Raw genomic sequence first — 20,984 nt, forward strand, 5'->3', positions numbered from 1 at the left:
CTGCCAAGAGCTCAGCGCTCCCAACACCAGGAACTGGCACCACCACTGCCCCCAGCACGGGCACAGACACTGGCACTGCTTCCTCCCCACCTCTCAGCTCAGCCACAATGAGCCACTCCTCCTCTTCCTCCTCCTCCTCCTCCTCTCCTGGGGGCTCTCCAGCTGTGCCTCCCAGCCCACAGCAGAGCAGCACCACTAGGATGGCGTTGGCCACCACATCCCACCCATCCACAGCCCTGGTGCTCTCCTCTCCATCCTCCACTGCGGCAATGAGTCAGAGCCCACTGGGAACAGCGCAGCTGCCACCACAACCAGCACCAAACCAGTGCCTCCCACCTCTGGCACCTCTTCCATGGGGTCCTCAGCTGTGCCTCCCAGCCCACATCAGAGCAGCACCAGCAACGCCACTGGGATGCCCTTGGCCACCACATCCCACCCATCCACAGCCCTGGTGTCCTCCTCTCCATCCTCCACTGCTGGCATTGCTCAGTTCCCTGCTGGGACAGAGACACAGGGCCCAGCTACCCCCACGCCTGTGGCTTCCACCTCTCCTGCCTCAGAAACCACTGCACCCAGCCATTCATCCACAGCAGGCAGCAGCACAGGGACACCAACACCTCAGCTCACCTCCTCAGCCCTGCCCCAGGCACAGCCCACGGCGCAGGTGACGGCCACTTCACCTCCCTCACCCTCCGCAGCTACAGCCGCTGCAGGCAGCAGTGCCACAGCTCCTCCTGGAAAAAAGGAGGGTTCCACCATGAACCAGAGGGACACAACAACAACTGAGGCCTCCCATTCTCTGCCAGCCACATCCCCGGTGTCCACGGTGGGTGGAGAAGGGAGAACAGACACTGCACCCACAACAACAATGTCAGAACGGGGCTCACTGGGGACGTCTCCTGGGAATGGTGCAGGGTTCCCAGCATTCCCAACAACAGGAACTGGCACCACAGCTGCCCCAGAGAGTGGCACTGCTTCTTCCCTGTCCTTCAGCTCAACGGTGACGAGCTACTCCTCCTCCTCTCCTGGGGGCTCCCCAGCTGTGCCTCCCAGCCCACAGCAGAGCAGCACCACTGGGATGCCCTTGGCCACCACATCCCACCCATCCACAGCCCTGGTGTCCTCCTCTCCATTCTCCACTGCTGGCACTACAGGCAATGAGCTCATTGAGAACAGCGCAGCTGCCACCACAACCAGCACCAAACCAGTGCCTTCCACCTCTGGCACCTCTTCCATGGGCTCCTCAGCTGTGCCTCCCAGCCCACAGCAGAGCAGCACCAGCAACGCCACTGGGGCCCGCCACGCCCACCATCCACAACCTGGCTCCTCCCTCTCCCCTCCAAACACCCAACACGCTCCCCCCCCCCCACAAAAAAACAACACCCAAAAACGGATGCCCTTGGCCACCACATCCCACCCACTCACAACCCTGGTGTTCTCCTCTGGCACCTCTTCCATGAGCTCCGCAGCTGTGCCTCCCAGCCCACAGCAGAGCAGCACCAGCAACGCCACTGGGATGGCCTTGGCCACCACATCCCACCCACCCACAGCCCTGGTGACGGCCACTTCACCTCCCTCATCCTCCACAGCCACAGCCTCTGCAGGCAGCAGTGCCACAACTCCTCCTGGAGAAGGGAAAAGTTCTACCATGAACCAGGGGGACAGAACAACTGAGCCCACTGCCAACACCTCCCATTCCCTCCCTGCCACATCCCTGACAACCCTATCCACGACAAACATCAGTACATCAGCATCTGTTAATCCTTCCATTACTACGACTTGCTGTGAGTATTTTAACACACGATACTAAATTTATTTTGCTCTATTTTAGGAAGAATTGAGTATAATTTCCTTTCATTGCTGTTGTTTTTTTGTTGGAATTTGAGCTTTTTACAATGTCTTGAATTGAATCCAGGAATATGAATCCCTGCATTCATCTATTTTCTGAAAAGCTGCAGTTCCTGTTTGGAGCTGGTTTTGAAATTACACACCTTGTGTTAGGCAGTGCCACAGGGGTAAAATACTTGATAGTTATGCTGCATAGGCCAAGTTATGCCAATAGGAACTTTTATTGGTTTTTATTGGTTTCTATTGGTTTTTATTGGTTTTGTTGATTTTGATCTTGAAATTTCCTTTTACAGAATATTAGAAGCAGTTTCCTCATTGGGAGAATCCAGTTAATTTTTTTTTTTTTTGCTAACTTGATTCTTACTTGTTTCAATACTAATTCTTTTCTAGTGTACCTTTAATTTTTTGCCAAAGGGCTTTCTGCCCATATTCAAAGAATGTGCAGTAATGAACCTTTCATCATTTTTCAATGGGATAAAAAAGTAAAGCAAAGATGGAGAAGAGGAGAATGCAGCCTTTTTGTACTCTGCACCCAAAAAACAAAGGCGGCATCACTTCCATTTCTAGAGCATAATAGTATTCTTCAGAGGGGTCCAAGGGGTTGATAGGAGATATGCACACACAGAGTAAGGTACATCTTGGTCTTTGACAGTGGCTCCATGGCCAAGGACAGCCCAGTGGCTCCTCAGGGGTCACTCCTGGGCCTGGCACTGTTCAGTGACACTGACAGAGGGATTGAGGGGCACCCTCAGCAAATTCGCACTGTGTGGCGCAGTTGGCACTGTGGAGGGAAGGGATGGCATCCAGAGGGACCTGGACAGGCTTCAGAGGTGGCCCCCTGGGCACAAACACAGGCTGGGCATGAACGGACTGAGAGCAGCTCTAAGGAGAAAGACTTGGGGGTGGAAGGAGGAAAAGCTTGGCATGGCTTAGCCCTGTGCCCCCACAGCCCCAGAAAGCCCAAACTGTCCTGGGCTGCATCCAAAGCACCGTGGGCAGCAGGGGAGGGGGGGATTCTGCCCCTCTGCCCCACTCAGGTGAGACCCCACCTGCAGAGCTGCCTCCAGCCCTGGGGTCCCCAACATGAGAGCGACATAAACCAGTTGGAGTGGGACCAGAAGAGGGACATGAAAGTACTCAGAGTGCTGGGGCACCTCTGCAATGGAGAGAGGGTGGAAGAGTCGGTGTTGTTCAACCTGAAGAAGGCTCTGGGGAGATCTTAGAACCCCTTTGGTCATATCAGCTGTGAGGTAAAATCCCTGGGTATAATTTCAGAAAGGGAAGCCTGATAAAATCACTGGAAATGCATAATGATGCAAATATCAATCAAAGCAGTTTCTACACCTTGGTAAAACTCTCCTGGACCCAGTAAATGTTCACTGGGTAACTGCTTGCAGGCATAAACCACAGTGATAAGTGAGTATTCTTAACCCTACTATGAAGAACATTTAATAAATGCCTCTCTACTGCTCTGAACTTGGGTTTTCCTGGTGATATTTTAAAAATCCATCCTCCTGAGGATATCAAGATGAGTCAAATACCAGTCCATTTCAGAATGCTCATGTTTTTCTCAATCAGCCTCATCAATTCTCTATTATTTAAAAGCAACATTGTACAGGTCTGACCATTTACCATGCTTTGCCTGCAGTTAAAAAGGCAAGAAGCAAGCACAATGTGCCCCATTTGTGCTCTGGAGCCATCAAACAAAGTACATGAATGTATGGTTTCTGTCTGTAGAGCAAATGGTTCACTTCTGCTCTTTTGGGAGAATGAGGTGGAAAACTGAAATCAGCTCCAAAAAACCACACAAGATTTTATATTGGTTTAATTAGTAGTTTTCCTTCAATAATAAATGTGTAGAATTGCAGAAGTGAAATGGGCTGCTCTCAACTGTATGAAACTTTCCCACTTTGCAGTGGCAGTGTCCATCGAAGTTCAGAACGTGACTGAAGAAGAAATACAGCTCAGCTGGAGCAGCAGCAGCAGCACAGGCAGCCTCTACAGCATCTCTGTCAAGGATGGAAAGGAGATTAATACAAGAACTACAAATGAGACAGAAGCTGTGATTAAAAACCTGCTTCCTGGCCATGAGTACAACATTTCTGTGGCACTGTCATCCTGTGCTGGGAGCAATCCTGCTTCAGTCGCTGTCCGAACAGGTACCTCTTCCATCACCCTGGCACCTCTTCTTAATTCATAGAAACTCACAGTGCCTTGTTGCCATATGATCTGGATTTGATCTCACACACTCTTATTCCTGCAAGTTATTCTTTATTTATTTGACTCATCCCCTTATTTGGATGGGACTGCTTGAATTCAACAGGAGCTTGCAAGAGGAAGAGCTTGCTCTGTAAAATTTCTGATCGTGTTGGATTATTGAGCCAGATAATTCTGTACAGAAGCTAGGATATTTTGGTTGTAAATTTACCAGAAAATATTCTGGTAGTGTGAAGTTTAGGTTCTACATGCTCTTGTGAATGCAGGCAGTCCTTAATTGTCATTGTTACCTTTTTCATTTCATCCTGGGTTACAGACATCAAGGCAAACAGTTTAATTGTGTCTCTGTACTAAAATTGATGCTGCAGGAACATGACACATAATATCCCTCTAAGACAAGGTTTCCCCTTTTAAAACTCCCCGTTGCCATCTCCCCCTTAGCCAATCCCTTTAGAAAAAACTTTTTCCACTAAGCAAATTCCCACTTGGCACTGCTGCTGCTTCTCCATCACTGGCAGGGATCTAAAAGTCAGCCTGTCAAAGGAAGCCACTGGGTTATTTTGGCATGATCCAGTTTGATAAAACTGTGCTGCACTTTATCATCCTTTCCCAGTGGCTGAGAAAGTGCTCATGATTTCTTTTTATATAACTTGAAAGATCTAATTTGACTTTTGGCAATTGTTACTTTCTTCCAGCATTTCTTGACCTCTAAGACATAAATGTCCTTGTTGCAATCCTTTTTTGAGTTCTCTGATGGATTGTCTGATTATTCTCAAAACATTTCTAGAGCCATTATTTTGGCAGTGGACTGTGGGGTTCCTTCTGATGGACTTACCCTCTCTCTTAGTCTTTAGGACCACAAAGCCAAGGAATTCTCATCATTATTTCCATTGAAATACTTCAATTCTTCAGTCCACTGGCTTTCATTTATTACTTTCTCTATTCAAGAAAAATAAAAAATGGTTTCCTTCTGCAATCTGGAGCCATCTGCCCTACCAGAAAATGGTTTGTAAGCTAATTAAAAAGAGCAATAAATACCAAGTCATCCATATTTCATGTGAAATTAAAGATTATGTTCAATTCTATGAGAACTAGGGATATAATCCAATGAGCTAACCACATAAAATCTGCTATACCAGCCTTTAATGGGTTTTGACCCTTCATAAATAATTCAGATTAGCAAGTCCAGACACGCATACTGAGGTTCTTAGACTCCATGATGCATATCTTTTTCCAAAATAAATTTCAGGTGACTTTTACTTCTGAAAACTCCATCTAGCTTACCTGAGTTGTACAAGCATGTAATAGCACAACCTATATCTTTAGCTCTCATAAGAAATCAGAGTTCTCAGTGCTATTTCAGTGAGTTCTCAGATACCACCTACCCACCCACCACCTGCCTCTCTTTTGATATGCTCCAATTTTATAATTTGCAATTCTAAGTTCTCACTGGGCCAAAGGATCTGCTGCTTAGATGACTCCTTGGCCATAATTAAAGATTTTCACCTATTCCATCATTTTCTTATTATCATTAATAATGTATGCACAGAAGTGATTTTCTTTCTTTTTTTTTTTTTTTTTACATTTATTTTGCAGATTCTGGTTCCTGTTTTGAAAGAACTGAGTTTTGTTTATCACAAAGTACTGGCTGTTCTGACTTAAAAGGCACTGTGTGCTCCAGTAAGTTTATGGAACCTCAACATTTGTTTATCCATAACTACAGGGTATTATTTCACAATATAGTATCTCCCAGGAGTATTTTGCCATCTGCTTTATGGTGTCAGTTCACACAGCATCTGAAGTTCACACTTCTTTGGTGAAGAAGCTGCCTCCATCAAACTTCAGTGTCAGCTTCCAGCTCTATTTTAGGCTGGACTTTTCTATGTAAAGCTTTCTTCTTTTGGCTCAGGGCTCATCCACCTACTCAGGAGGATTTAAAAGCCTTGCAGAGTCTAACAGACTGGTGTTACTTCTGCTGGAATCAATGGGAGAGTGGCTGTTGAATTAGGGAGTGGGATGCACCCAAAATAATACAGGAATGGTGAACAATTTGTGAGGATTGTGATGGCTGACAAACTTGGAGAAAGTCAGCTCTGAAGGTTCCAAAGTCACTGCATTAGACACACATGATACACATATTATTATTATTATTATTATTATTATTATTATTATTATTATTATTATTATTATTATTATTATTATATATTATTTCCAATTCATATGATAAATGTGTTATTGTTATTGTTATTGTTATTGTTATTGTTATTGTTATTGTTATTGTTATTTTCTGATTTTTATCAATTCATATTATAAATACATGAGATAAAAAAGTCCAAAGACCAATTGTGGAGGTAATCCTGGGATTCGCCTAATTATTTCTTCTTTTTTTATTTTTTCCAGATGACCAAGCATTTTCCTGCAGAGTTTGGTTGAAAAACGAGACATTTAATAATACACTTTATAACTCTGATAGTGAAAGCTACAGAAAAATGTTTGAAAGTCTCAAAAAAGAGGTAAGTTGATGCAATTTTCTTTGTCAATGAATGAACTGCAGGAAGGCTTGTGATTAGCAGCCTTAGTCTCCTACATTCATTGTTAAATCAGCACTCTGAACAGGTGAAAAAGAAAAAAACAGTACAGGAAGCACCAAATCTGCCAAGGACAGAGAGCTTGTTGTCCAATGAGGAGGGCTACATTCCCTAAGCCATCCTCAAATATAAGTTATTTAGTGAAAGGCACTTTAAAATTCTATTTTTGTAAGGAACATCCCGTTCTGTTTATTTTCTCCCGCTTCACTAAACTGATGCCTGTGGAGACAAAAAAAAGGGAGTTACTCAAAACCAGCATTTCAGCACAGATTTGGAAACGTGAAAACTTTGCAAGTGTGTACTGTAAATCCAGATTATTGGCAATTCACTAGAAGTGGAATCATGGAAGTGGCTGCAGGATTGGGCAAAGTATGAAGGGGTCATTTTCCCTCATCTCAGGGGGAAAATGAGGAGAGAAAGTGGAAATTTTGAGCCAGTAATGCTGACAGGCAGAAGCATCAGTCTGCCACTCAACTGTCTTTAGCAGTGTGTTAAAAAAACCCCTAATAATTTGAACACCTCTCAGGAATCCTGATGTATATCAACCTGCTGGAAAGGTAAATCTACTGTCAGATTGGGGTAGACTGCTTTAAATAACTAACACAGCTATTTTTGGTGTGATGATCATATCCTTTAGCTAAGAAACTCCACAGATTTCAAAAGCAGTAATTAATTTGTTCTCACCACGCCAACTCAGAGGTAACCTTGTCTTATGACTGCTAACATCTCCACTTCATGGATAGAAAACTTATTTTTGTGGATGTAAAAGGTTTCCTCCAACCTGACTGAATGCAGCAGGAATTCCTTTACTGGCTTTTAATAAGCTTTTACCTCATGCAAAGTGTCAGCTTTTCTCTAAAAAATGGCAAAATCAAAGAGAGGCTGTACTAACATGATTGGCAATATAGACAATTTCTCTATTGGATTTTCCCCCCCCAGTTTGAATGTTGAACTATTTCTTTTATATTCCACGCTGTAGCTGTAGCTTTGAAATGTTAGTTTTGCCTGCATAAGTCAGCTTTCCTATCTAGACTGCTCATCAATGTGAGGAAAAGAAAACAATTTTTGAAGCCTCTGTCCAAAGAACTTAAAGGAATGTATAGTTTGGAGTGGGGGGTTTATCCAGCAGAAAAGATGGAGGCAGAAAACTGAGCAGTGATTTAGAACAAGGTTTGTTATCATCTAGGAAAAATAGTAATCTTTCAGACTTTTCAAGTAAAATACCATATTTATCCACAGGGAGAAGATAGCTTCTCTTAGTGAGTGGAATCAAACACCTAATTTTCTGAAAAGATCAGTCCTAACAAAAACATTTCAACCAGTCTTACTTAAAAAGGGGGACTGCTTGTTCTTGCTTTGTAACCATATGAAAGCACTAAGCAAGGCTCTACTTTTGGAGATATCAGTGTAATTAATTTGATTTTGATTGATGTCACAGGAATACATTTGGTTTATGCCAGAATGATTGAGAGGCAAATCACACCCTTGTCTCTCTTTGCAAAGGTGTTCTGTAACGTCATGACTTTGAAAATCTGGTGACAAAAATAAGTTTTAAACCTCTCACATGAAGTTCTGTGCTGGTGGTGTGTGCAAAACCATGCCTGAAGTTTAGTTGCCCATGTTAAAAAACGTTAGGGGACACTGAACATAACTTTAGAAATATTGGGTGCTCTCTGAATTTTGTGCAGTCAAGGTCCCATATGTGTTTGTGGAGGAGGACAACTTGTTTTAATGCATTATTCATTGATAACTAGCTAAACAGATTGGAGCTTTGGAAGTCAAACTCGGATTTCACATTTTCAGTCACAGACAATGCATCGCTCTGGCATCCTCTTCCAATGAGTTTTTTTATTTGTTATCCCAAAGCAATTGCCTTGAAAGAGTAGTAAGTGAGGAAAATGTAATACCTCGATATATATATATATATATATATATATATATATATACAATATAATAATATAATATTTTATTAATATATAATACATTATTATATACAATATTATACTATATACTATATTATTATATAGTATATATTCTAATATATAATATTAGACTATATAATATAATATTATAAAATTTAGTGCCCTGATGTGTGCAGGATGTTTGTGTTCCTGCTCTGCCTCAGCTGACTGACAAGTGGAATAAATATCAATTTCACCTTGCACAGGTTCTTGAAGCAATGCACGCTGAACTGGGGAATAACCACTCTGATATTTTCATTCTGGGGTTCAGACCTGGCAGTGTGATTGCTGATTTTCTCTTTCTGCTGCCAAAAGAAGAAGCCATGGATGTGGGTGATATACAGACCCGCCTGAGTAATGTATTAAGGAGCAAGTTTGGGAGCCAAAGCCAAGTGCAAAGTAAGTGATGCTGAAAGAGCTTCTCTGTAACGGTGTGGGGATGAAAGTGTCAGATCTACTGTTGTTAAATGAAGATGATAAATTAACTTCTCTCATTTAAGAGATTCAAATAGTTCAAGTAACCTATTTAAACATTCGCTGAATACATAGTGATTTCATATAGATTATGGACCTATTTTAAAGAGTCATTACACATACCCAGTTCCAGACTCAAAGGATGGGTTCTCTTCACACTAAAAGATCTAAAAGACTCTCAAGTTACACCATTCCATCCAGAAAATCCTCAGAGCAGCTGTTATCGATGTCACCAAGAGATCACAAGGGCCCTCAAAAAAGATTTCTAGTTAGCAAATCTTCGCCACATACAAAAACATTTTCAATATTATTCAAAATTTCAAAGCTGCCAAGCAGTAAAACACAGCTGTCACTTAGGGCTCCAGGATTTCTTACACCCACTTCTTTACTGTTTCTAGCTAACATTCCTAAAATGTGCTTTAAATTTCCAGCTCTGTATGTTCAGTCATCAACTGACAACATCTCCTCCTGGAGAGCAGCAGTGATTGTCCTTGGAGTTCTGCTTGGAGTTGCATTAGTGCTGATTCTGCTGGCAATTCTGTTTTACATCCATGTGAGGAGAAGATCAGGTAAATACTTGGTTGAACCCTCAGGACTCATCGGAATGTTTGTCTACAAGCACTTATAAGATAAACCATCAGCTTCACTTAAATGTTTTGGCCAAGGCAGAAAATTAATATATTTATCTTATAATTTGATGTTCATTGTGCATAATAACTTGAGATAATAGCACCCTTTCCTTCCCAATGTCCATTGCCAAACTCCTGAGCTTCTAACAACACCTAATGAATCTTCCTTTAAACAGGTATGGATTTTTCCCCATTGTACACGTGGTAGAGTGAGGAACAGAGAAACTTCTCTTCAGCCTATCCCATATAGGTACTGCAATGACTTTTAACACTGGCAATCTAGAGAGACAAGACCCAAACTACTCAATATTGTATTTAGGTGACACTGAAAACAGGGTGCCTGAGCCTGGTAGCTGTGGCAGGTCACCTGAATGCTCAGCTGAGCCCAGAGCCATCCTGTTGAGTTTTGTGCACTTGCCCAAGGGTGATTCACCTCCCCTGAGACGTTTATCACTGTATAAAATTATATATATATATATATGTGTATATATATATATATATATATATATTGTGTGTGCCTTTTTCTCTCCTGTGACTGCAGAATGAGCCCAGAGTAATTAGCATTCCAGCATATGCAGCTTGATTAGGAGTTTGGAGGAAAATGGGATACATCTCAGTTATGTGCACTTGCTGTAGAAGTCTGGTGGACCAGAAACTTGATTTGGAGGCTTATGAATTCAAGGTTTCTTTAATTGCTGGGCTGTGAAGAAATAACTGCTTCTATGTGTCAAATGTACAGCATGCTAAATCCAGCTGTGGTCTCACAGCATAGTCTCAGAGGTGGGGAAGGCAAACATTAGGTCAGTTTGGGCCAGAAGTATTTCACTCACCTATTTTGGCCTGTCAAAAATCGTTGGCTGAGCAAGGACCTGCCATATAGTGCAATTTTGTCCTGCTCTTGATAATCCCAAAGTAGAATCCAGTCCAATAGAAGTAACTCCTGTGGCATTGGAGCAGACCTTGCTTCAGATTGCTTTAGAGCAATTACAAGAAATGATCTTCACCTTTTCCCACCACTCCTCACTGCAGTCCTGGTGAAGTTACATTCTGTTTCTACTGTGGTGCAGTTTTTCCTGCTTGGAGTGTGATGAACAGATGACAAAGGGGCAGTTTACTGCCCTATATATTTCCAGCAGGATTTATGTGTTTCATTTCAAACCAGCTCTCCCTGTATCTGTATATTTGGAATTCCTGTTGAGGCACTGAGTATTAACCCATGATGTTGAGGCCCTGGCTCACAGCCCCTGAACACCCCTGGTTTTTGGGGTTTTTTGTGGTTATTTGGCACAGATTAGGGTACATTGGTGCCAGAACTGCAGCACAAGCAGAGGTGCACCAGCAGCTCTGCTCTGCTCCCTGTGCAGCCAGCATTCATCCTTCTCATCCCTCCTTCCCTGTGCTGTAACACAGCTCCTGGCACAGCCCTGCTGAGGACCCTGGCTGGAATATTATTTTTAGCAGCAGGGATCTATGAAACAGGGGCTTGCATGCCTTGCTCTCCCTTTCCTTCCATGTAGGGTCAGCTTGTCTATCCTGGTTAAGATCAGGGGTGTGGAGTCACAGACACCTCAGTGGTGGGAAGAGCGTGATTAGTATTTTTTACATTTATATTTTGTGGCTTTTAAATATATCTAGCTCTGGTGTTCCGCTCACTGAGCAGTCACTCAACAATGTATTCTGTCAGTAAATACAAGTTATCCAGGGAGCTCTGTTGAAAATACAAATGAGTGCTCTTGCTTATGTTAATACTCTTTTATTTCTTTTTTGAGGGATCTACTTTGAATAGCAAATCCTCATTGTCAGTAAACTTTTCTGATGTCCTTGTAAATAGTGTTAAATAGAGACCATGTACAGCAGGCTTGAACAATCCTGGGACTGTTCATGCCAAATATATTTAATGTCTTCGGGGGAAAAAAAAGAAAAGTGGTATTTTAAACAATTTTCTCAAAGATGCTTTACAAATAAAATCTTTATTTTTACAATTGTGCATTCTGAAGGAATCTGCTGTTCTTGTTTTGTCATGTAATTTGGAGCCTCTTGTACCTGCAGGGGGGGAGAGGGTGGCCAGTGCAGTCAGCAACAGAGCTGACCTTGGTGTGATTACACAGAAGGATGATCTCCCGGACCTAAATCAAACAAGAGAGAAGATCTACTGAATCTATCCTTTTTTACCTTCTACCTCAATAAAAATCCCCCTACCACCACAGTGTGGAGTCTAGAGTCTGGGAACTCTCTGAAAATGAGAGCAGGAGAAGCCAGACCTCCCCTTTCCACAGAGGAGCATTTGGGAATGCTCCCAAACAGCATTCAGAGGGACTCCTCATGCATATTCCCTTCCCAGACAGAGGCAGCAAGTGGCACAGAGAAATAAATGGCTGAGGATAAAACATTCCATCTATTGAGGCAGCTGGCTCCTGTTGGAATCAGTGGGATTTAAGCAACTCCTCCATTTTTGTGTGCCAGGATGTCTGTGACTGAGAAAGGGCCTTTTGCCTGTTTCACACTTGCTTTTTCCCTCCCTGGAACTGACTGACACTATGATCCAGAAAAACCTGAGCTACCAATCCCTCCCTGCATGCTGTGATCAAGGCCAAGGTCTTAGGAAATGCTGTGTTCTGTTCCTATTGCAACTGATGAGATGACACTCAAGTCTCCAGCTGACTTTGTTAAACAATTTCACTTTCCCACAATTTATTATTCCAGCTGATGTCAATAACCAAAAGATTTTCTTCATAAGTATGAGAAAACCATGGTGCTATGGAACTAGGACAACACCCAATTGTTGCACTGCATTCCCAAGGGCACAGGCAGTTTGGGACTGGATGAAGCCAAACTTGGGAAGAGCAGGTTGTGCATCTTCTATCTAATTGAGATTATTTGGGCTGGGGAGATGCCATCTTCTATTTAACTGCGATTATTTAGGCTGGGGAGTTGCCATCTATCTAACTGTGATTATTTAGGCTGTGCTAGGAATTTTCCTTACTGCCTCTGTCATTGTAGATTCATGATGGTTGTGCACTTGTCATCTTCTATCTAATTGAGATTATTTAGGCTGGGGAGATGCCATCTTTTATTTAACTGAGATTATTTAGGCTAGGGAGATGCCATCTCCTATCTAATTGAGATTATGTAGGCTGGGGAGTTGCCATCTATCTAACTGAGATTATTTAGGCTGTGCTAGGAATTTCCCTTAGTGCCTCTGTCATTGTAGATTCATGATGGAACAACACCTTGAAAGGGAGGAGAAAGCAACAGGACAAGCTCTCAGATTTAACCAAGCAGGCCTGGGAACACTGGGAATGCCATGTGTGACCTGCTGTCCCCCAGCCTGTGACAAGCCAGGTGCCAGAGGAACAGAAGGAACACAGGGAAGCCCCAGGGCCAGAAGGTCCCTCTGCAGGGAGCTGGATCTGCCACGTGCTAGAGTGAGACACCAAAGGGTCTGAAGACACTCGAGTGACACAAACCAGCAACAAAGGGGTCAAAGTCACAAAAAGCACAGCAATTTGCCTTTCCCAAACTTAGCTGCTTGCTTTCCTCTCCTCAAACAGCAAGGAAGGGCTGTAGGAGTTCCGGACATCCCAAACACAGAGTGACCTGGGAAAAGGAGCATTTGGGGGATTTGGGGCTGGCAGCTGGTGCCAGGGAACAGGCATGAGCTGCTGAGACATCAGCCAGCCCCCTCCTCCGGCCCACATTCCCTGCACTGGACACTGCAGGGCTTTACCACTGGCTGTGGTTGGTCCTCATGATCGAATTTGGAATAAAAAAAGCAGCTGACATCAGCTTCCAAGTGTACTAGTAGGGGAAAAAAATCCAGGAACAGAAATATTACTGTTGGTAATCCAAGTAGAGCTGTGTCATTTTAGTCACTTTTATAGGAGCTGGGCTGTCCCAGGACATTGCATTCTGGGGACCTAAATCAATAACATCCTTGTTGAGCTACTATTAAATGGATCAAGCTGGTCTATCTGCCTGCTGGAAACCCAGATTTCCCTTTCTGAGCAGATCCAGACTGTGCTGCTGCTCAAAAGGAGTTGGATTTAAACATTTGTTTGGTGTGTGAACACACCCACCTGCCAATTGTTTCCAGTTAACTGGTTCTTTTAAGGGCTCAGTTTCTGAACAGCCAAAAAAATTTAGGGCTATGCTTAACTTCTGGTTAGAAAGTTTTCAGTGAAAAACTGGGATTTGTCCAGCTCACATCCACTTTGCTATCCCATGGCCCCCCTTAAAATTTGTCCTGAGAAACTGAAGGTCTTTTGAGCTGCAGGTTAAACCTGTCTCAATTCCTCTTGCTGTGGGGGACAAATTAATTTTTCTTGAATAGAGAAATTAATAAATGAAATATTGAATATTTGTAAAATTGGGCTAGAAACTATAGCAATAATTGATGGTTTAATTTAGGGGTATTTAAGTTGTTGTTGCTGGTGTTGTACATGCCCTGCTCTAATCTGTCACGATCCTGTGCTGGCAGCAACACAACACAGGTTAGGCAGGATTAGAAACGACTCAAAATGATTTTAGGATGGCTTGGTCCTGTCAGTGGTTGAGGCATTTCCTACACCAACATTGGGCTCACAGAAGACAAGTTCAGCTTCGATTTCTGCACTTCTGCGCTCTCCCAGTTTGGCTGAGTTGCTGCAGTGAGTCAGGGCAGCTGTGGCACCCCACAGCAGATGTGCACAGCCAACCAAAAAATTATTTAATGGATTAATTAGAAAAGGGGGTATGTGTGAGTGGGCTGACATCAAAACTATCTCACTGCCAGTTATTTCTTCTTCTCAACTTCCAGCTTCATTAATTTTTTTTTTTTTTTTAATGAGTCTGAACGATTATAACAGCACATCTCAGCCTCCATAAATCATGCCAACACCTTGATTAGACATAGGAAACCATCCAGGAAGGTGTGGGATCAGAACGAGCTGCACTGTGCAGCAGGAGCCAGCAGATAGCGCTCCCTGTGCCGCCATCAGCTGCTCCAAAACCTGTTTGCACCAAAATCATCACTAATTCACCCATTTTTGGCTCAGCCTGGAAACTTACTACCTTCCAATGGCTTAAGTGCACTTCAGTTCTCTCTTTAAGCTGCGCCTTCTTCCCCAGCACATGAGATGCCCTGAGAGTTGGAGAATGAAGAAGTTTAATTGCTCTGGAGAGGTGGCACAGAGCAAGGAGAGGCTGGACACACCAGGGAATCTGCACATCCTGCAGGTGATTTGGACACACCAGGGCAGCTGCACATCCTGCAGGTGATTTTGGACCCACCAGGGGAGCTGCACATCCTGCAGGTGTGACCCTGGGCACTCCTTTGGAGCTGCACATCCTGCAGGTGATCCTGGCTGTGCCCTGGCAGCAGCTCTGTGGTGGCACAGGCACAAGGAGCCATGCAGCTCTCTGGTCACACATACACTTAAGCTCCTGTGGGAATTACAGCCAAAAAAGGAAGGGATAAAGGTGTCTGCAGGAATCACAGAGTGATCCTACCTGTTTCTCTGAGCACCTAAACACCAGCCTAAAGCACAGCCCTCAACCCTTAAAAAATGCTTGAAGAAAAAGGGGGTTTTTGCTCCACAAACTCCTCTTCCACTTTCTTCCACTTTTTTTTCTGGGTTGGTGCAAGGTGAAATCAGACACCTGCCTCATTGTCACTGTGGTTAGACGTTGACAGCAGCTCCTAAACTTTTGTCTCATAGCTACAATAAACTATTCAACTCATTAAAAGTTTAATTGTCTCTGAAATACATCTGAAATCTTTATTTGATTTCTCTTCTCATAATCAGAAAGCTTAAGTAGCCTATGGGCTCTTTATTTTTTCCGTTGTTCCTTGTGGAGATTTTCACATTGGATTCGGGGAACCATCAATTTAAGTAAATTAATATTGAAACCAGATATAATTTCATGACCATGGCCAAATTATCTGTGAAGAAAACACCCCATGAATCAAAAATGTAATTAAATATTAGCTTTTGGAAATTAAAAAATGAGATATTCCAACTGTCACTTTTCTTCAGTGTCAGTAAGGTCATTTCCCATGTCTAATCACCCCCTTGTCTAAGGGCAGGGGTAGCTGCAGAGAGCAGCTATCAGTGAGCTTCCTCTTGAGTATCACATATTATTAAATTATAAGTTATTGTCATATTTATACATGACATAATATATAAATTAGGTTATGAAACCCTAATTAGCATTTAAGGAAAAGATTTTTTTTTCTTCCCTTCTGCTGGACGTGCCTGGTACTCACTGAATTCATGCCTAGAACACAGAAATAGGAGAATGGATTAGCAATAAATGCCAACAGGAGGCCCCCAGGTGGGTCACTGCTGTGGTGCTCAGCTATAGGACACATCTTAGGTTGTAAGGTGTGGCTGGGGCTGTGTGTTCTATCTCCATCTGTCAGAGCTGGGGCAGCTCTCTGCTGTCCATGGGGCAGTTTTTTCTTTATCTCTCCCACAGCCAACCCTCCCTCCAGGAGATCTCTGCTGTCCATGGCCACTGAGTGTCCCTGCAGGGCTGATCCAATTCCAGCATCCCATGGGGAGATGCTGCGCCCAGGGGAGGAGCCAAGCATTCCTACCTGGATCCAATCTGAGCCTGGCACAGCACAGCAGCCTTTGCCCCCTGCATTGCCAGAGGAGCAGCTTTCTGCTGCCCTGCATTGCCAGAGGGAGCCCAGGCCCATCTGCAGCAGCCCTGGAGCTGCAGAGGAAAACTCCCCCCTTGTGCAGGATCCCTGCTGCAGCAGCAGCACAGCTGGCACTGCAGGAGGGCTGAGCCCCCATGGGATGGGGCTGTGCCACCCCTGACACACAGGGGGGCAGGGCATGCTCTGACTCTGGCAGTGGTGGCTTTTTTGTACTATTACATTTGTAATTTTAATTTTCCTATTAAAGAACTGTTATTCCTATTCCCTATCTTTACCTAAGAACCTATAATTTCAAAATTATAATAATTCATAGGTAGGGGGCTTACATTTTCCATTTCAGGGGAGGCTCCTGCCTTCCTTAGCAGACACCTGTCTGTTCAAACCAGACACAGGTGATGTGCCATAACCCCACAGCCACGGGCTACTGAACATCCCTAAAGCACCAAAGGGATGAGCAGAACAATCTCTTGTCTCTCCTTTCTGTCTTTCCAGAAGAAATGGACTTGGGAAGAGCAACTCATGCTTGGCCTGGGGGCTGCCACCCAGCAGGGCTGCCCAGGAGGAAGGAGACCTTGCAGGAATCACAGCTTTGAGTTCTCCCAGGGATGCAGGGATGTGTTTGCTGTGGGTGTGATGCTGTGGCAGGGATGAGGCTTTTGTCTCACCTCGGGCTGGCCTCTGCTGTCAACAGAGAGAAATGAGCGCCTCCAGGACATGGTTCATGTGCCCTGTGTTGTGTGTCTGCTTAAGAGGAGATGAAATCTCCCAGAAATGGCTGTTTGTCTCCCCTGTATCTGAAGGGAGCATACAGCAACACAAACTCCATTATAGCACAGCTGCAGGGGCTCAGAAAAAAATTCCATTCCCAACTTCCAGGTCTTGGAAGAAGGTACCAGCTTTGTCTGTCATGCCAATAGCTGGTGAGGCGGGTCACCTCCTCTGCTAGGTCAGCAGATCTGTGGCATTGTAGGGATAGACAGAATTATTTTGGGTCATGAAGAAAGAGCATGAGTTTTTACAAGCATGGGGAGTTCAGAAGCAGCAGCAATGAGGGAGGCTGTGGCTCTGCAGGCACACAGATGATGCTAGAATTTTTCTCTGTTTTCCAGGACTTTGCCAAAAGGGTCTATTTACCCCATCTCCTTTCATGACCGGTGTTTTTCCTCCCTTCTTTGCTTTGAGTATCACAGAATAACAGAATAATTTAGATTGGAAAAGACCTCTAAGGTTGTTGAGTCCAACCTGAGCCCAATCCCACCTCGTCAACAAGCCCAGAGCACTGAGTGCCACATCTAGTTGTTCCTTGAACCCCTTCAGGGATAGGGACTCTACCACCTCCCTGGGCAGCCCTTTCAAATGCTGAACAACACTTTCCATGAAGAAATGCCTCCTGGTGAGCAGCCTGAACCTCCCCTGGTGCAGCTTGAGGCCCCTTCCTCTAGTTCTTAGTAGCTGCATAAATGGGCTGGCTCTGACTAACAAGATTTTGGTCCTATGTGGGAGAGGATATAGATACTTTCCATCCCATATCCCTCTCACCATGCCTGCTGAATGCATCTTGACCTCAACACACACACATTACAGAAAATGCACCATTGCACGTGCCCTCATCCTCCCTGCATGCAGAGCTGCTGCCTGATCTTGTGTTTTGGCAAAGAATTGGCAACCCAGAAGGAGAGGAGAAGACAGAAAAAAAAAAAATTAAAGCAAGAATAAGATGAAAATTTCTTTAATGCCAAATTAGTGCATGCTGGTTGAACTAAGAAAATTAAGAAGGGCTGTGACTGCTTCCCTCTTCATGGCAGGTCAGCGCCCAGCTCCTGCACAGAGCCCTGGGAGCAGCAAGAAAACAGGGATGTGCTGTGACTGTGAGAGCCTGACAGGAGACACCTGCTCTGATTCTCACTGCCAGCGACCTGCCTGCCTCAGACAAGCAGCTGGCAGCAGGGTGGCTCAGCTGATACTGAGATGGAAACCAGATAAACCCCTCCTCTTCCTTTTTTTTTTAATATATTTTGTCTAGGCACAAAGGTTTGTGGTTGGCCTGTTGCTAACAATGTGTGTCCTTATGCTGCTCTGAAAAAAAAGTCCTCATTTCTTGCAAAAAGTGCTGAAAAACCTAGTTGGAAAAGAGAATAGGTCTGCAGTGTTATGCCATGCTTGAAAATGCCCTTTTCTTTGAGTTGTTCAGCCTCATGCCAGCAACTGGTTCCTGCTTTGCTGCAACAACTCTGTACTCAGGTTGTCCTTAATGCCTTTTGCAACACGAGGGTGCAAAGGCATGTGAGGTATTTACAGTTCTCTCACAGCAAAATATGCTCCAGGCTGTCACTGCCAAAAAGAAAACCATAAAAACAAACCAAAAACTCTGGCAAAGGAAGCTCTTGGGTCACTGTAAAGAGGAATCTGATTTTGTTCAGCTTGTGCAATGGTAGAAGTGGCTGATATCCTAAATATGAGGAAACAGTTTTCTGCTTTGTCCTGCAGCTTGTGTTGCAATTGTCTCTGTCTCGTTCTCGTTTGTTAAATGATCTCTGCAAGGGTAGCCAGAAACAGTTGCCTTTTTCATTCTCTACATTGCACAATGCAGTCTGTAATTATTTCATTATGACTTTAATTAGTTTTTCTTACGTTAAGGTTACAATCATCACATATCATTATTTATTTATTTATTTATTCATTTATTTTTTTATTTAATTGACTACTCAGCTCTTAAAAGAGCTGAGGGAATTGAGGGGCTCAAAAGGAGTGAAATGGCTATTCAGTTTTGGAATCACCTCTGACACAGACTCAAGAGTACAGAACTAGCTGTCTTTTTTTTTTTTCCACGCCAAAAACATGGCATTGGAAAACTGCCAAATTCAAATGGGTCTGTAGGGTCCTGCTTGATTTCCTGTCAGCTCAGACTGGCCAGGGAGGCTGTAGGTGCCAGCCTTCAATCTGCTTCAAACAGGATGGTGGAGAGCTCAGCAGGGGAAACTTCCCTGAGGGTCCTTCCTTCCCTAACCATCTTCTCCTCCTCCTCTGGCTCTCCCAAATAAAGGCTCCACAAAACTGTAAGAATATCTTTAATAAAATTATGCTGGAGATGTTTCCATCAGTCTGGGGGGCTGTCATAGTAATCTGGCCTCTCCTTTTCTGCTTAAAAAAGTTATCTGAGCCAAGTCTGAGGAACTGCTGTGAAAATTTGGGATACCCAGTGTGTGCTCCTGCCCTTAACAACACACCCTGCTGCTGTGGAACATTTACACCATGAGCACACACATGACTGGCTGCAAGGAGCTCCTCACCACAGGTGCTACATCTGGAAACTCCAGATGTCCACAGAGTGTGCACAGGTGAGGTGGAAAGTCGATCTAAATGGTTCAAAACAGAAAAAGGAAACAGAGAGATGCTTGCTGTCCATGTGCTGTGCAAACTGCACCTTGGTGGAAATAAAAGGAGAAAGATTTTAGCTGTTCTCTGCAGCTGTCAGTGCTGAATCAATGCTGGAATCTTTAAAAAGTATTGATTTGGTAACTTTTACAAACGTTGTGCTCAACATAGGGTAGCTGTGTATTTTCTGTCTCACTGGGTCAGAAGCCAGCGGCTGCAGAGTCACCACTGGTGCCAGATCTGTTCAGAGAATAGAACAGAATTCTAGTTATAGTTACATTCTATTTATTTTGTATTTCTCTTCTGAATAGAATAGAATAGAATAGAATAGAATAGAATAGAATAGAATAGAATAGAATAGAATAGAATAGAATAGAATAGAATAGTTTGGGTTGAAAGGGACCTTAAAGATCATCCAGTTCCAGCTCCCTGCCATGGCCAGGGCCACCTTCCTCTAGACCAGCTTGCTCAGATCCCCATCCAACCCAGCCTTGAACACTTTGAGGGATGTCATGCACACCTTGACATGTGACTCAGCTACATTCTTGTGAGGTTTGAATTAGTATCCTGTCCTAATCTGTCCCACACTGTACAGTATCATAAAATAACATAAATAGTTTAGCAACAGGTAAAATAACATCCCTCAAGGCATTTATCCCTGGGAAAGCTTCTAATGGGCATATTTTGATTAAGATTGCACTGGAGGCACTGTTAGGCCTGAAGAGATTAAATATCTGAATCAGTGATTTGGAAGTAAATATAACTCGTCTGCTGATTAAGGTGTGTGACTTACGCAGAATGGTAAACAAACAGGCACGAAAGGCTGCAATGCAATGATCTTGACTTCTTGATACGCTTGACTCACTTAAGTGAAAAGTATTTAAGCAGCTGAGTGCCCAAATGCACTTTTAGGAATCAGGAATGAAGGCCATGTCTCCAGAACAGGAGGCTGTATCTCCCAGCAGGAATGGATTCAGCAAAGGATTTGGCAGTGGGACGATAACCAGGTCAGCCTGAGCTCCCCCACAGGTGCACTGTGGCCAAAAAAGGTTAATAGGATGCTTGGATTAACAGTGCAGGAGCAGGGTGATGTTAACTCTGAACATGGCATTAGTGGGATCAGCACTGAAATGCTGCATCGGGTTTTGGCATCAACTGCTTGAAAGAAAGACTGGGAAGGTACTAAAAAGGAGCCTCAAATGATTGGATGGCAGCAGAAACTGCCACAAAGGGAGCTGTAAAGGGT

The 20,984-nt window shown here is 43.8% G+C and overlaps 1 protein-coding gene across 2 annotated transcripts; it reads left to right on the plus strand.

Moving 5' to 3' along the window:
* The first annotated feature begins 302 nt into the window (after positions 1-302).
* On the plus strand, positions 303-10,148 carry LOC115906437 (flocculation protein FLO11-like). 2 transcript variants are annotated; one of them, XM_030953609.1, is made up of 8 exons: positions 303-1,292; positions 1,392-1,784; positions 3,765-4,007; positions 5,662-5,745; positions 6,466-6,578; positions 8,821-9,013; positions 9,520-9,657; positions 9,894-10,148. In XM_030953609.1, the coding sequence occupies exons 1-8, from the start codon at positions 353-355 to the stop codon at positions 9,923-9,925; spliced, it is 2,136 nt and encodes a 711-aa protein (XP_030809469.1). In that variant the 5' UTR covers positions 303-352; the 3' UTR covers positions 9,926-10,148. The 2 variants fall into 2 exon arrangements, with proteins under 2 accessions (XP_030809469.1, XP_030809461.1); XM_030953601.1 differs by having other exon boundaries at positions 9,520-10,009.
* The last annotated feature ends 10,836 nt before the right edge of the window (positions 10,149-20,984 follow it).

This window comes from Camarhynchus parvulus, chromosome 1, assembly GCF_901933205.1.
Source record: "Camarhynchus parvulus chromosome 1, STF_HiC, whole genome shotgun sequence".
NCBI classification, from domain to species: Eukaryota; Metazoa; Chordata; class Aves; order Passeriformes; family Thraupidae; genus Camarhynchus; species Camarhynchus parvulus.